The sequence below is a fragment of the Podarcis raffonei genome, chromosome 3 (assembly GCF_027172205.1).
Source record: "Podarcis raffonei isolate rPodRaf1 chromosome 3, rPodRaf1.pri, whole genome shotgun sequence".
Classification (NCBI taxonomy): domain Eukaryota; kingdom Metazoa; phylum Chordata; class Lepidosauria; order Squamata; family Lacertidae; genus Podarcis; species Podarcis raffonei.
The window spans coordinates 62,349,645-62,364,041 of NC_070604.1; the positions used below are offsets into that span (position 1 = coordinate 62,349,645).

A 14,397-nucleotide genomic window follows, 5' to 3' on the forward strand; every position below is an offset into this window, starting at 1 on the left:
CCAGTCAATATGGCCAATGGTCAGAGAAATGCATAATGGAATTTGCAACATCTGGAGGGCACCTGCACTAACATGCAATGCAATGAATTCAGACCATATATTTGGGATGTAAGCAATAGGATTGGTTGCTACAAATGATACTAGCTGAGCATTTTGTATTTATCACAGTTCTCTGTGTAGCTTTGCTGAAAGTCTTGAACATCAATTGGTTGAAAATTGGAAAATCAAATGTTCTCAAACATGTCACAAATACAGACCCACCTCTGTCTTCCCCAAAAGCATGCTTCAATTGTTGTTAATCTAAGTCTTTAAATAATGAGGATGATGTCCTAGGGAGAAAGTGGTTGTTTGTTTTGGGGATTTTTTAGCTTGATTGTAGGTATTAGAAAATGCTAGCATCATTCTGAGAAAAGTCTGCAACATCCCAGCCTGGCCAGAGCCAATTAAAATCACTGCAAGATGATGTACACGTCTCGACTGGGGGCAGGAGAATGTCAACCAGCAGGAGTGGAATAATCAGATCCAAGTTGATTTCCATCTGTAAGATTTAACAGATGGGCTGACTCTTCAGACTTACATAAAAACGATTAAACAAAATCCTCATGATGACTACATGATGTCTTTCGCCAGACAGGACAGCTGGCAGCAAAGAAGGTTTTTGAAAAATTCCATTGCCCCAGGAATGGAAAACTACAAGATCTTTACAGTTATCAGACTGCATCTCATAGGTCCAGTATAATGAATCCCTTTCACTCTCCATAATTCAACACTAAGATTTCACCATGGGCAGTGAAATAGAGTCAAACTATGGTAGTTTTCTACCCTTCAAAGCTTAAAAACATGGACGATTTCTTCCAACTGAATTCTTTTTCCATTTTTAAAAAATGGCTATTTTTTTTCTTTATGGGTTTGTTCCATTTTGAGTGATTTTATTAATGGTAAAAAAAAGCATCACAGAAGAAATGTATTTCTGAAGTACATCAAAATATATTAAACCTAAGCAATTCACAAGGGGGAACAAACAACACACTCTGCTGCCCTCATATGGACATAAATGGAAGCTATATCTGAAACAATCATTGTTTTCCCTATTCCTAAAGCTCACAGAAGGAATTTCCATTTGAAAAGGTTATAAGGTTATAATTTCTTGAATTTCCATTTGAATTTGTCATTTTGGTCCTGTTCAGTAAGCTAGAAGTTGCTAACTTGGCACCCGTGGGTGCAGCAGCAGCACCCTGGAGGTGTTCTCCAGCTGCCCATGTGAAGCTTTTGATCTTCCTATTGTCCAACCAAATGACTCAGGGAGCAGACCAGGTGAAGGCAGGTTTAATATGAGCAGAGCCTTTTGCAAAGCTGGGACAAAGGCACTCAGGCTTCAACCACACCATACATTTAAAGCACATTGTTTAACACAAAGTATATGGCTAACTGAAGTTTACCCCTCACAGAGCTCCAATACTGTGTGCAGCACCCTTAACAAGTTGCTTTGTTCCCAGGATTCTTGGGGGAAGTAACATGCTATAAATGTATGATGAGTATGCAGCTGTAAGCACAGGCATTTTGCAGACCCCATCACCCCAAAATGAGCACTCGGTCCTAAAAAGTGCCCACATTCCAGCTACAAGCTTTTAACTTACACCCCTGCTTTTCTCCATGAGAAGCAGGCAGGCAGCCAACTAGCCAGTGAACTTATACCATCAATGCAAGTACAGTATTAATTATGGCTTTCAGGGCACATTGTAAGCAAACCTGTCTTATTATCTATTTCAAAGACAGGCACAGCAAAAACCACAGTGTTGTTTATTCTGATGCGGAATATTTTTCATCAGTGCATCTCAGTGTGTTTTATAGTAATCGTTTTCACCTCAGTGAAAAACTCATAGGAATCCTTTGCTCCTTCTCTGCCTACCCCTGAAGCTTTCATGCCGCCAAAGGGCAAATTCAAGTCCCTGATAAGCCAACAGTTGGTCCACACCAATCCACACTGGAGTTTCTTAGCAACGCGATGAACCCGCCCCACATCCCTTGACCAGACAGTGGCTGCCAGTCCGTATTTGACCCCATTCGCTCTCCTGATCACTTCCTCTTCCGTGTCAAACACTGTGACGCAGGTTACAGGGCCAAAGATCTCATCCTGCATGCAACTTGAGTCATCGGCAATTTCAGTAATGACCGTCGGAAGCATGAAATACCCATTCCGGTTTCTTGTTGGAAGAGTCAAAGTATCGATCCCCTCTCCACAGAGAATTTTACCGCCTTCAGACTCTGCTTTTTTGATGTAGTTCTTTACCTATTAGGAGCAACAGCAACAAATCATTTTTTGAAAGGGTTGTAATTTCCAATTATCCACAGATTGGCTGCAGAAATATTTTATTCATTTATAGGTATAAAAGTATTTCTAAAGCACCCTCATAAAATATCAGGGCAGGGCACACAAAAGAAATGCTTTTAGAAAACCTTAAAAGCATAATGTAGTAGTTGTGAAAGGTTTCAACAGCTCTGAAGGCCTTTCGGTGTAAAAAAAAAAAAGTCTTCAGGAGGCTCCTGAAAGTCAAAAGTGAGGATGCCTGCCAAATCTCTGCCGGAAGATGGTTCCACAGCATGGGACCACTGACACTAAATGCCCCTGACATCTGGTTGAGGCCAGTCAGGGGGACAACTAACAGTGCACCTCCAGACTCCAGTGATTGGGCTCAAGCAGTGATAAGTATAAGGGCTCAAGCAGTGCTTAAGACAGCCTGGACTGTCCAGGGAAACACAAGGCCCTTGAACCTGGCCCAGCAGCATATGGGAAACCAGAGCAGGTGCTTTAGCCAATGTGTCGCATGCTGCTGGTCAGCTGCCCCCACCAGCACCCTAGTCACTGTGTTCTGCACTAGGTAGAGCTTCTGGACTAGGCCCAAGGGAAGCCCCGCATAGAGTGCATTGCAGTAATCCAGTCTAATCCAAATACAGTGGTACCTCAGGTTACATACGCTTCAGGTTACAGACACTTCAGGTTACAGACTCCACTAACCCAGAAATAGTACGAACAGAAATTGTGCGGCGGAAGCAGGAGGCCCCATTAGCTAAAGTGGTGCTTCAGGTTAAGAACAGTTTCAGGTTAAGAATGGACCTCCAGAACGAATTAAGTTCTTAACCTGAGGTACCACTGTATGGGACTTTTTCCAAGTGATTTGTACTTCACAGGCATTGCTAAATGTCAACAGCAAGCACATGAGGTGGGGGGCAGTACAGCTTTTGGAGAAGCTTCCTAGCTCCAACTCCTTCTATTGCCAACTAAAGTTGTGGAAGGTGATAGTCCAAAACCTGAAGCTCTTGCCTCAGAATCCCAATTATGCAAGTGGCCCCCACAGACACAAAAGGCTCCCTTCTTCAGAGTGTCACCTTCCATGCGTTAGAAGGGCATGGAGCTAGTGCACTCATTTGCACTGCATCTGTTTGCAGATGTTGTTTGGTAACACCTCAAGAGATCTGTAGTGTTAGGGATTTCAGGTACTTAACTAGTAATGTTGATAGTAATCAATGCTGGGGAAACCCTTGGAGCATTAAAAGTTGATATTGGCTCTTGGAAATCAGAAATATTATTTTCAATCCTGCTGTCAACATGTTTGGAAAACAAGCTTACAAGAGGAAGTAACAGTTTTAATTCCTTGTCACACGGACAATTCATGCAATTTTAACAACTGCAGTGCTTAAATTTTGAAAGGTATACTGGGCCTCAAAATCAGCTAAAAGTTCTGCCCTGTTCCTCATCCCAAAATGACTGTGAATTTACAGTGAGGTGAGAAAAAAGTTCTCTCTTCATATCCTGAGGTCCCTTCTTCTCAAGCCAGAAAGAAAAACAGCACTTTATTTGATCACAAATAATCAACCTCAGTTTTTCTTTTTCTTTACCTTTGCTAAATGTTCTTTACTTATCAGTGCTCCCTGGTCAATTGTGTGATCTGAGGGGTTTCCAACTTTCCACTTTTTGACAGCTTCCACAAACCTTCTCAAGAATTCATTGTAAATGTTTCTCTGAACAAAGATTCTGCTGGTGCAGAGACATATTTCACCCTTGTAATAGGATAGAGAGGCAGGAGGAAAGAAAAAACATCGGTCAGGGATGAAAACTGTGATTTGTCTTAATCCAGATTCATTTATGCTTGTCTTCTGCTTTCAGTATAGATTGATTCTAGATCCTAGCTGTTCACAAAAGTAGGTGTGGTTACTTACTGCCCCATTCCCCAGCACATGCTACCTGAGGCCCTGGAATTACTCCATCAAGTGCAAATATCAGCATGTGGTTATATTGTTTGCCCCTAGTACCACATAGACATTAGCTATCTTAAAAGATGTGAGCTCCTAACTCCATGTTTGCCCAGATAACAGGGTGGAAGGTCACTTACAGGGACAATAATTAGGTATGAGAAGGGATATTTAACTCCTCTTGTAGCTACTGATTATCTCCTGTCAATCTACACACACACACACACACACACTTTTTCCCCCCTAGAATCAAATTCACTTCTAATTTCAGACCAAGATTGGGGGCAGGGGCAGTAATCTTTTGGAGGAATTTGCAGGGATGAATTGATAGGTGCTCTCTCCCACTCAGATTCTCTGCTGGAAAATCCCTCCCTGGGATGTCCTGGTCCTCACCCTCTCTATTTCCCATTGCAAATATTATTCATCCCATCACCACCACACATGCCTGTTCACAACAGCAGTGATGTCCAGCTCATGTGTGAAAAGGCCGTCAGACATTTGACTGACACCACTGAGTGAAGGAATATCAAGTAACAGATGTTTCATGTTTGAATCAGCTGAGGACAATCTTTTGAAATAGATCTTTGGTGATCACTTGTGGCCAGGTAAGATAGTCTTCCATGAACACAGTCTTAACAATGAGTCTGTAAGTGACTGTGGAGGCCAATTTTGGATCCACACGTCCTTCCACAGTGGGAATGCAGCCTATATGGCCACAGCGCTGGATGGGGCGAATGAGATGATGAGGGCTGCAGCTTCCAAAAGAGTAACTGGATGTTTAAAAGTGTTAACCGTTTCTGCTCAGAAATTTGGAGCAAATTACTCACACAAGCCTGTCATCTGATTGATGTCACACTGTGCTTCCTGCATAATTACTGAACAGCGACGCCACTGAAGTTTGCAATTAGTCAACTTGGAAAACAGATCTGATCAATTTGTGATGCTCAATTAACAAATGCCATCCCTCTGGATCTTAATGACTAACAAGCTTCTGCACCTGGACAGCCAACATTCAGCAGACAAGGGAACTAAAGCAAACAGTGCATGTGAGGAGAGGAGATCACTGCAAATTCCTTACCATTTATTGAAGATTTTGTTAAAACTCTGATGGGCTGTGTGAAATCAACACATAATCTGTGCTGCATGTGGGGGGGGGGGGACACTTATCTATCATATTCCTCAACCCAGCTTTTTAAATATATGTGTGTGTGTGTGTGCGAGCGCGCAGATCTACGGCATAAAAACAATTAATCAAAACCTCTAGCAACAATTGCAATAATATTTACCTTGGCAAGTTTCTAAATGTGGAATTTAAGAACTGGGTCCCACTTGCACTGCAATGGCATATAGGCTCTACAGAACTGTGTTTGCAGCCAAGGGACCCTCGTTGCACCTCCTCCAAGCATCCCATTCAACAGCAAATGGACTACCCAACCAAATAATCAAATCAACCAAGCCTTTCTTCCTTGGTGACCATATATTCTCTACTGAGGCATCTCCAGCCTTTTGATTGTAGCTGAATGAATTTTTCATTGCCTCCCACTGCTAATTCTACCAAGTACTCTCTTACATGTAAATATGATTCCAAGTGGTACTACAGCACTACACATGGGGGAGGGGGTTAGGGGGGTGTAGGTGGCAATTAATGCAGGTTTCATTGCCATCTATCATACCCAAGCACTCTTCTACTGTAGGGGGATTTCTCCAAGTGGCCTCCTGCCACAGGACTATCAGGGTGTGGTCGTCTTCTTGCTGTTGTCGATATGTTCCTCAGATTCTCAAGTATCTCAGATGCATTTGCTTGGTATGGCAACTAGACAATAGTTCCCAATGTGCAAATGGAATTATATGCATGGCACCAGATAATACCAACACTCACGGGGTGTCAGAAACACCATCTGTGCACTTGTATCAACACATCTACGGACTAGGAGGGAATTCTCAAACAGAACTCAAATTTTCTCTGAACAGGCTCTGAGGAAGCTGAAAAAGCACCAGCCAATAATAAGAGGATTAGCATTTGCTTATTCATTCCTATCACTTGATATTTATAGTTACAGAAAGGTAGCCGTGTTGGTCTGCCATAGTCAAAACAAAACAAAATTTTCCTTCCAGTAGCACCTTAAAGACCAACTAAGTTAGTTCTTGGTATGAGCTTTCGTGTGCATGCACACTTCTTCAGATACCTGAAGAAGTGGTATCTGAAGAAGTGTGCATGCACACGAAAGCTCATACCAAGAACTAACTTAGTTGGTCTTTAAGGTGCTACTGGAAGGAAAAACTTGATATTTATGTCTTGGTATCCACTCAGTTTGTCCCTTGTGGGATAGCCTTGTAGAAATCAGTTCCTGCATTCAAAATGACCCCCTCAGGATAAAATTCTATTAGGGAGGGCATGCACATTTTTGGAGTTTCAAAAGCAAAGCAATGAACTTAGTATCAAAAGAGACAGGGAGTTGCCCACTTTCCATACCTGATTCGCAAAGCTGGATCTTACAGTAGTAGGAACACATTCATCCAAGTTGGCATCCTCAAAGATGATAGCTGGATTTTTTCCTCCAAGCTCCAGAGAGAGCTTCTTACAATACGGAGCACTCCTTTCAATGATGCGCTGGCCAGTGAGAGTGCTTCCCGTGAAGGAAATCAATGACACCTTGGGATGGGAAACTAGAGCATCTCCAGCTTTCGGACCACTCCCAAAGATGATGTTCACCACACCTGGAGGAATACCTTGCAGGTAGAAATAAAGAAAACATCAACACTCTTTCTCTTTGTAAACGTGGTAGCATGCTGCTTTAAAGACTACCCTGCATCCTATGGCAATATATAGGTATACACATTGGGATGCAAATGTGTCAACTGTTTTATTACTATACAGTGGTACCTCGGGTTAAGAACTTAATTCATTCTGGAGGTCCGTTTTTAACCTGAAACAGTTCTTAACCTGAGGTACCACTTTAGCTAACGGGGCCTCCCGCTGTTGGTGTGCCGCTGCTACACAATTTCTGTTCTCATCCTGAAGCAAAGTTCTTAACCAGAGGTAGTATTTCTGGGTTAGCAGAGTCTGTAACCTGAAGTGTCTGTAACCTGAAGCATCTGTAACCCGAGGTACCACTGTATTGACACTTTACAGATTGATTTACAGAAAATATGACACCCCTATACGAATACATCATTTGGGGAATTACCTGCTTCATTGAGAAGCTTGCACATCATCCAAGCAGTGGCAGATGTCATCTCACTGGGTTTGGCAATGACAGTGTTTCCACACGCAATAGCCGGCGCAATTTTCCAGGTCAGCAAGTAAAGTGGCAAATTCCAAGGACTAATTAAGCCAGCTTTATTTTTATTGTTATATTTTAAGGAGAGAAATGAAATAAATTGGTTTAAAATGGGAGTCTTGACATTTTGACAAAAGTTGAGATTTCCCCAATACCCAGCATGGCAACACTGCATGCGCTTCAACTGTTTTTCCTTCTACTCTACCCTCAAGGACCCATTCCGCCTGCTAGCCTACAGAGGAAATATTCATCTGTGTCGGGGGAGGGCAAAATTTTTCAGCCAGAGGGTCCTATTTCCTTCTGTGCAACTATCCAGAGGACACAAGCCTGTGGTGGGTGGAGCCAGAAGGAAAAGTGTGTTTAGAATTATAGAATTGTAGAGCTGGAATGGACCACAATGGTCATCTAGTTCAGTCCCCTGCAATGCAGGAAGGTGGGGCTGAAACCCATGACCCTGAAATTAAGAGTCTCATGCTCGACTGACTGAGCCATCCTACCTTGGGCAGAGCAGTGTGACTCTTCCCTTCGTGCAGTCAGTTACACCCCTCTCTGTCCTCCATCCAAGGTAAGCAAAAAGCTTTATGACTTCCAAGACCAGACCATTTTAGCAATGAGAAAGAGGCGGCATATGCTGCCAATTAAAATTTGACCCATACGTTCACACTAAACAAACTTTATAGGGCATTCCAGATTTGAAGATAGAGAGGCAACCTTTTTGTGTGGAAGGAATTGATTGAATGTGGGATATATAGTAGACCGGCTAAGAGGCTCAGATGAAGAATTTTTGTTATTTCCTGTTTTACAACTTAAATATCAATTACTGACTAGTGCAGAGTGGCAATAGCTGCGATTGGAACATTTGCCAGTGTCTATTTATGACATACTTGCTTTGTGTGCTTCGGCACCTCCTAAACTGTTGGAGGGAATCACTGGGTCCTTACAGAAAGCTAAACCTTTCATTGTTGCTTGCAAATGCTTAATTACACAGAATGTTTCCTTAGATTTGAAATTGAGATTGATCCAGCAAAAGTTAATATTTTGATTATACTGGAGTCCACAAGGCTTGCATAGGAAGGAGCTGTCCAGTACACCAGGATGTTGAGGTATAATGCTGAGAACACCTTGTTGGGGCGTAGTAGTAGTAGTAGTAGTAGTAGTAGTAGTAGTAGTAGTAGTAGCAGCAGCAGCAGCAGCAGCAATAATAACATTTTAAAATTCTGAAGTAAAATTGTGACACCTAGTGGCATATCTGTGGAATTCCAGAAACAGAAAGCACATTTTACAAAACAGTAGAATTAAAGTAGGTTATGTTTTATCAGAATGTGGGATTAAAAGCTTGTATTTAAAATGTGAAATTTATCTGCTCTTCACATTTACAAAACCTTCGTACGCCATTGAAGGTTATGGGATGTTGTGTTTTGTTTTAAAATCTATGGTGTGCAAAACTGTAAAAACAAAGAAACAAGGGATGGAAATTGTAGACATATTCTGAGACATGACTTGATGTAGATTGGAATGTGATTTATTTTGTTAAGTTATCTGAAATACTTTATTCAGACCATTGAGCTATGGCCCTTCCTCGTGTTGTCCTCGTTAACCTTTGAGGCGGTAAATTCTGGAGTGGGCTCAGGCCGCAATAGATCCTAACAAAGGTGTCAGGGTCACGAGTGAGCACTGCTGGGTCGTGTGCAAACAGCACACTCCATCATAGGCCTTACCAATTCCCACAGGTGTTCTCTCAGTATAATGCATACAGCCCACATGGTCCATTTGTGTACATTCTGCTGTCTGGTGAAGGATGGACGATGAAAAGAAACGGAAATTGTATACAGATCGGGGGATGTCCACCATTCTAGCAAACGTAATAGTTTTCCCTGAAACAGAGAACCAGTTGACAAATACCACAACGCTTTTGTTATTTAAGCAAGGAATTAATTGCCCAGCTTTCATAGCTAGTGTCCCCACCCCACTGCAACCACTACAACTTACATGCAGTTTACAGAAATGTGCAGGGAAGCATGCAGTTGTACTTGATGAGGCATGCAAGTATTATGTATTGATTATGCAAAACGAAGAGCAAGTAGGAAGGTGAAAACTCAAAGAGAACACCATTTCCTTCACCCTATTACCACTTGGAAGCGCAGCCCCAACAGGCTTCTGTCTTTACCTTGATCCTTTGATTCTGCTTGAGCAAATGACTCCAGATCTTCTTCAATAAGGTCTGCCAACTTGCTCATTATTTTTGACCTTTCCTGGGGGCTTTTGGCCGACCAGCCTGGGAAAGCATTTTGGGCAGCAATGACAGCTGCCTCCACCTTAAAAAAAGACAATGAATGGATGCAATTTGGGTGGTGTTCAGCAAAACCAAAACGCACAGTGTATGCTAACAGAAATTATGAGGGAAAGGAGGGAAAGGCCATTGCTTCGTGGCAAAGCTCCTGTTTTGCATGTAGAAGGTCCCAAGTTCACTCCTTGGCATCTCCATGTAGGGCTGGGAGGGACTCCAGTCTGGAACCCAGACAGTCAGTATAGACAATATTGAGCTAGGAAGATCAATAATTTGACTCTGCATAAGACAGCTTCCTATGTATTTATTGTATCACCCTTTCCATGACTCAGTTCAAGCCAGGGCACCATTCCAAGTAGAAAACCATAGCAGAAATACACGGGGAAAATTAGTATTAAAAATAGGCTCTAGAGCAGGGATGTGGAATGAGTGGCCCTTCAGATGTTGTTGGGTTTCGATTTCTATCAGTCCCAACTAGCATGGCCAATGGCCATGGACGATGGGAGTTGGAGTCCAACAACATGAGGAGGACCATAGATATTGCACCCCTACTCTGGAGCACATATAAATTGCTTCTTAGCTACCTAGGTCAACCACAGCCACCAGCCATGTATGAGAGTAGTGTTCAGAATCAGCAGTTATCACAACTGTTCAGGGAAGCTTTTAGTGTGTGATGCTGTATTGTGCTCTATGTTTGATGAGAGCCACACAGAGTGGCTGGGGCAACCCAGTCAGATGGGCACTACTACTACTACTATTAGACTTATCTTCTGGGCAGCTGTGAGACAGGCACCTCTTCTTTAGAAGCAGAAGTTAAGCTATTGCCAAGACTATCGCTTGACTTGCCCAACGTTAGATCTACAAATGTCGTTGGGTCTATAACTTGCACCATTCTCAGACACTGGCCATGCTGGCTGGGAATGATGGGACTTGTAAACTGGAGACCGAAGTTGGAGAAGGCTGTGTTAGCCCTGTCTAGGAACAACTCTCTTCCGTCTGTATGTCATCTTCCAATTTATTACATTAGGTGGCACTGTTGAGCTTTTCTTTTAAGGGTAATAGCAAGAAACCAGCCATTTCTCCAGTTCACAAATGTGCTTATGGGCCCCAAAAGATTAGCAACTCCTGTGCTAAGCAGCAGCCAGGAACAACAGAGACCCATCTGGTTTCAATGGATATGAGGAGCACTGAAGACCCAGTGGAGTGGATGAAGAACACAAGCACTGAAAAAGCAGCAGGCCGGTCTGAAGAGTCATCTAAAAGTCAAGTTTACACATTTGCCAAAAGCTGTTGTCAAATTCTCACCAACCCTGTTATGATGTTTCGGCAAGGAAATGTTACCTTCCAGATGTTGAACACCACTTACCATGAAATCTCAGTCCAGTCTGGCCAATGGTTAGACTTCATAGGAGTTGGAGTCTATCATCATCTGGGGAACCATAGGATCCCCACCCTTGGTTTAGGACCAGTCATCACACAGACAGAAGCCAGCAGGTTGTGCATTTTCCCAGTCTCATCACTGACTGTCACTGGCAGGGAAATGCAGAAAGTGGGCCCCCCGATCCGCATGAGGAATGCTCTTAGATGTTACAGCAAAGATTACGAGAGTGTTCCACAGCAGTTACCAAGCCTTGAAATAAAAATGGAGCCCACTGCAAGTTTTTCCCCCTAAGGAGTACACAAACACCTCCATCTCTATCTCCATCTATATAAGTGCACATACATCTGGAGGACACAGCCTTGGGGAAGGCTGGACCACAGGTCAATGCAAGTGGCTACTTGAAGTTCTTCTCTAAACACACTTGATCAAATGTAAAATCACCCCTTCTGTTTACATACAGAAGCAAACTAGGAAAGCACAAAGCTTCAGGGAGCAAGTTTAAACTTTAGCAAACCCAGCTAGTTACACTTCAACCATTACTTATCAGTGCTTAGCAAATATTTGATAGACTGGCAATGCTGAAGGTTGAGGTGAAACTGCAAAAACATATATGCGGGTTTGTTTTTTGCAACTTCAGTCATTACAAATAGATATTTTGATTAAACTCAGTTCTTTTCAAAGCCTTAAGGAATAATGCATTAGGTGTAAGAGGCCATGAACACAGTCATGTAACAAGCAATTCATTGCCTTCTCAAAAACTTCAAGGGAAAGTACATTAAACTTGGGTAGGAACATCGAGGGCTTCAACTAGTGGAAAGGAGTTTTGATTCAAAGATTTTAAAGCTTCAAACCATTAACCAATGCCACACAGACATTCTATGCAAATATTTAGCAGCATAATACAAAACCTAAGGCGATTTCACTATTAGTTTTATACTGGGGAAAAGTTAAACAAATAAAATCAGCTGCAAACCATTTTTGTTAATTGTCCAGGCAATTACCCTGATACCATGAAAAAGGAGCTGAATCTATGCAGGAACTCACCTCCTCTCTGCCACTGTCTGGCACCTTGCAATAAACTTCTCCTGTAGACGGGTCATAGGAATCTAAATATGAGGAGCAAGGAATAAATTGGCCTCCTATATAGTTCTCCAAAACCAAGTGAGTCTTTGAGCCAGCCATTGTGACTCCGTTGGCATGATCTGAGTACTTTCAGTGAGCTTTCAGTTCATAGTGCACATCTATTGATTTATGCTTGTAAGCCAGAGCTCCTCCCTCCCTCCCTTTAACTTCATTAACTGGATCTCCGAATGGGAAATTTCCATCTCTCTTCAGACAATGCTAGATACCATGGACATATGCTGATGATAATGCCCAATTCACTTGTTTGTTTTCCAGATTAAGATGCCCACACAGGATGATTTTACCATGTACATGTGGTGGTGAGTGTGCAAAACTGGTATTGGTACAACTTTGCATAAAATAGCCAACATGTGAAAAAAATCCAAATGCCTCTCTACACAAAATACATGATTGATTCAGTGCAAAGACTTCAAATGTGAACATTACTTGATGCGAGAGGAGGAAACAGGCGTGGAATGTATAGGCTGATAATTATTATATGTAACAAATTACTGTAGCAGGCCTTCGGCTGGGTATATATTAAGCACGCACAACTTTCCCTTTAAATTTATTAATTCATCTTCATGGGCTTAAGGCTAGTTCCAAAAATATTTAGATCACTGTGAGTGGTTTTTCACTTACCTCTAGTAGCAGGTATATTAGCTGTTGCTCAGTTAAAATTTTGCAGATGTATTGCATTTTAAGCTATCTGAACAATAAGAATCCAAAATAGACTAAAAAAACACAACTGTAATGCAATCCAGCATGCTATAACCTCCAAATAAGAAAGACTAGGAATTATGTGCATTGAATGCACATGGAAATTATCCAATCGATCTTTCAGTGGCCCTGAAACCATCTCCCTCCCCATTGACTTGCATGATAAGCTATCAGGTTCTTCTTTAGGAAACTGCAAGTTTTCCTCTAAAAGTTCAGTAAAATGTCAAAGGATGAAGTGATTCCATTGTCTCCGTACCACTGCCTCTTCGAGAAATCATCTGGGCGGAAGATGGAATAGTTTATGTAGCACACTTACATAGCGCATCAGAACTGGACATTATATAGCTTCATGAAACTTCAAGTATGATACATTACACCAGTTTTCCAAACTTTTCATGTTGGTGACACACTTTCTAGACATGCATAATTTTGTGACACAGTAATTCAGCTTTACTAGCAAACCGGAGGTTAAACTAACTCCTTTCCAGCCCTGGAAGGAGCGCAGGGAGTGTTCACGCGACACACCTACACACTGCAGCTGACACACTAATGTGTCACAACACACAGTTTGGAAGGCTCCCTACCAGTGCTTTGGCCTTTTAAAAAATTCTATGAAAATTATTTTTATTTAACTAGATTTGCTGGTGCATGACACGGGGAGTGAAAAAAGGGAGCCAGGAGCAAATGCATGTAAAAATGTACACACTGAGCAGCTCTTCAGATGTTACTCCAACATGAAGAGTGAGATTGATTTAATGTAATGGTGATCCTCAGGGCTGCATCCCACCAAGTTATCCCATTTGCACAAGGACTTCCAGCTTCACAACAAAACCTTCTCCACCTTTCATTCTGTTGCATTCCCCCGCTCCTCAATCTGTTCTGCGGTTCCCTCAAACCTCCAGAGCAGATGTGGGTGTGCACAAGGGAGATATGGGGAGGAGAAGTTCTGTTGTGCAATCAGTTCCAGAGCCACTGCCGATCTGATGAGGCAAAGTACAGGGGCAGAATTCCCATCCCCAAATACAGTGATGACCACTATCTACAACAACAAAAGATAGACTGATCATCTTCATTTTAGAAGTACTGGCATTGTAGTTCACTTAGACCATGTAATTGATAGGTGAAGAGAAAATCAATACACCTGACCTGTCTTTAAAAGATGGCACATGTAAAAGTAAGATTCCAGGAGTTGCTGTAGACTTCTTGGGTGTTCTGAGATGTGCAGAGTGTTTATACACCTTCAGACGTAGGTGTTATCTGCTGGTATGCACCTATGTCTTTACAAGTTCACATCATTTGACAAGGGGTCTTGCTTACTGCCCCTCATAACCAACTGTACCCCTTGTGCCAAGATT

The 14,397-nt window shown here is 42.2% G+C and overlaps 1 protein-coding gene across 2 annotated transcripts; it reads right to left on the reverse strand.

The window, feature by feature from the left end:
- Positions 1-919: 919 nt before the first annotated feature.
- ALDH8A1 (aldehyde dehydrogenase 8 family member A1) lies at positions 920-14,324 on the reverse strand. 2 transcript variants are annotated; one of them, XM_053381973.1, is made up of 8 exons: positions 13,884-14,324; positions 12,245-12,306; positions 9,700-9,847; positions 9,251-9,406; positions 7,440-7,589; positions 6,725-6,981; positions 3,898-4,059; positions 920-2,290 (listed from the first exon to the last, which is right to left on the reverse strand). In XM_053381973.1, the coding sequence occupies exons 1-8, from the start codon at positions 13,888-13,890 to the stop codon at positions 1,826-1,828; spliced, it is 1,407 nt and encodes a 468-aa protein (XP_053237948.1). In that variant the 5' UTR covers positions 13,891-14,324; the 3' UTR covers positions 920-1,825. The 2 variants fall into 2 exon arrangements, with proteins under 2 accessions (XP_053237948.1, XP_053237947.1); XM_053381972.1 differs by lacking the exon at positions 13,884-14,324 and having other exon boundaries at positions 12,245-13,877.
- Positions 14,325-14,397: the final 73 nt, after the last annotated feature.

What these genes read in the sequence shown, in the direction of transcription:
- ALDH8A1 (XM_053381972.1), bottom strand. Translation starts at nt 12,382, where the DNA reads ATGGCTGGCTCAAAGACTCACTTGGTTTTGGAGAACTATATAGGAGGC. An exon ending in CAGACAGTGGCAGAGAGGAG is followed by an intron (nt 9,848 to 12,244) that starts GTGAGTTCCTGC and finishes TCTTTTTTTAAG; the next exon opens with GTGGAGGCAGCTGTCATTGC. An exon ending in GTAAAGAACATTTAGCAAAG is followed by an intron (nt 2,291 to 3,897) that starts GTAAAGAAAAAG and finishes TGCTCCTAATAG; the next exon opens with GTAAAGAACTACATCAAAAA.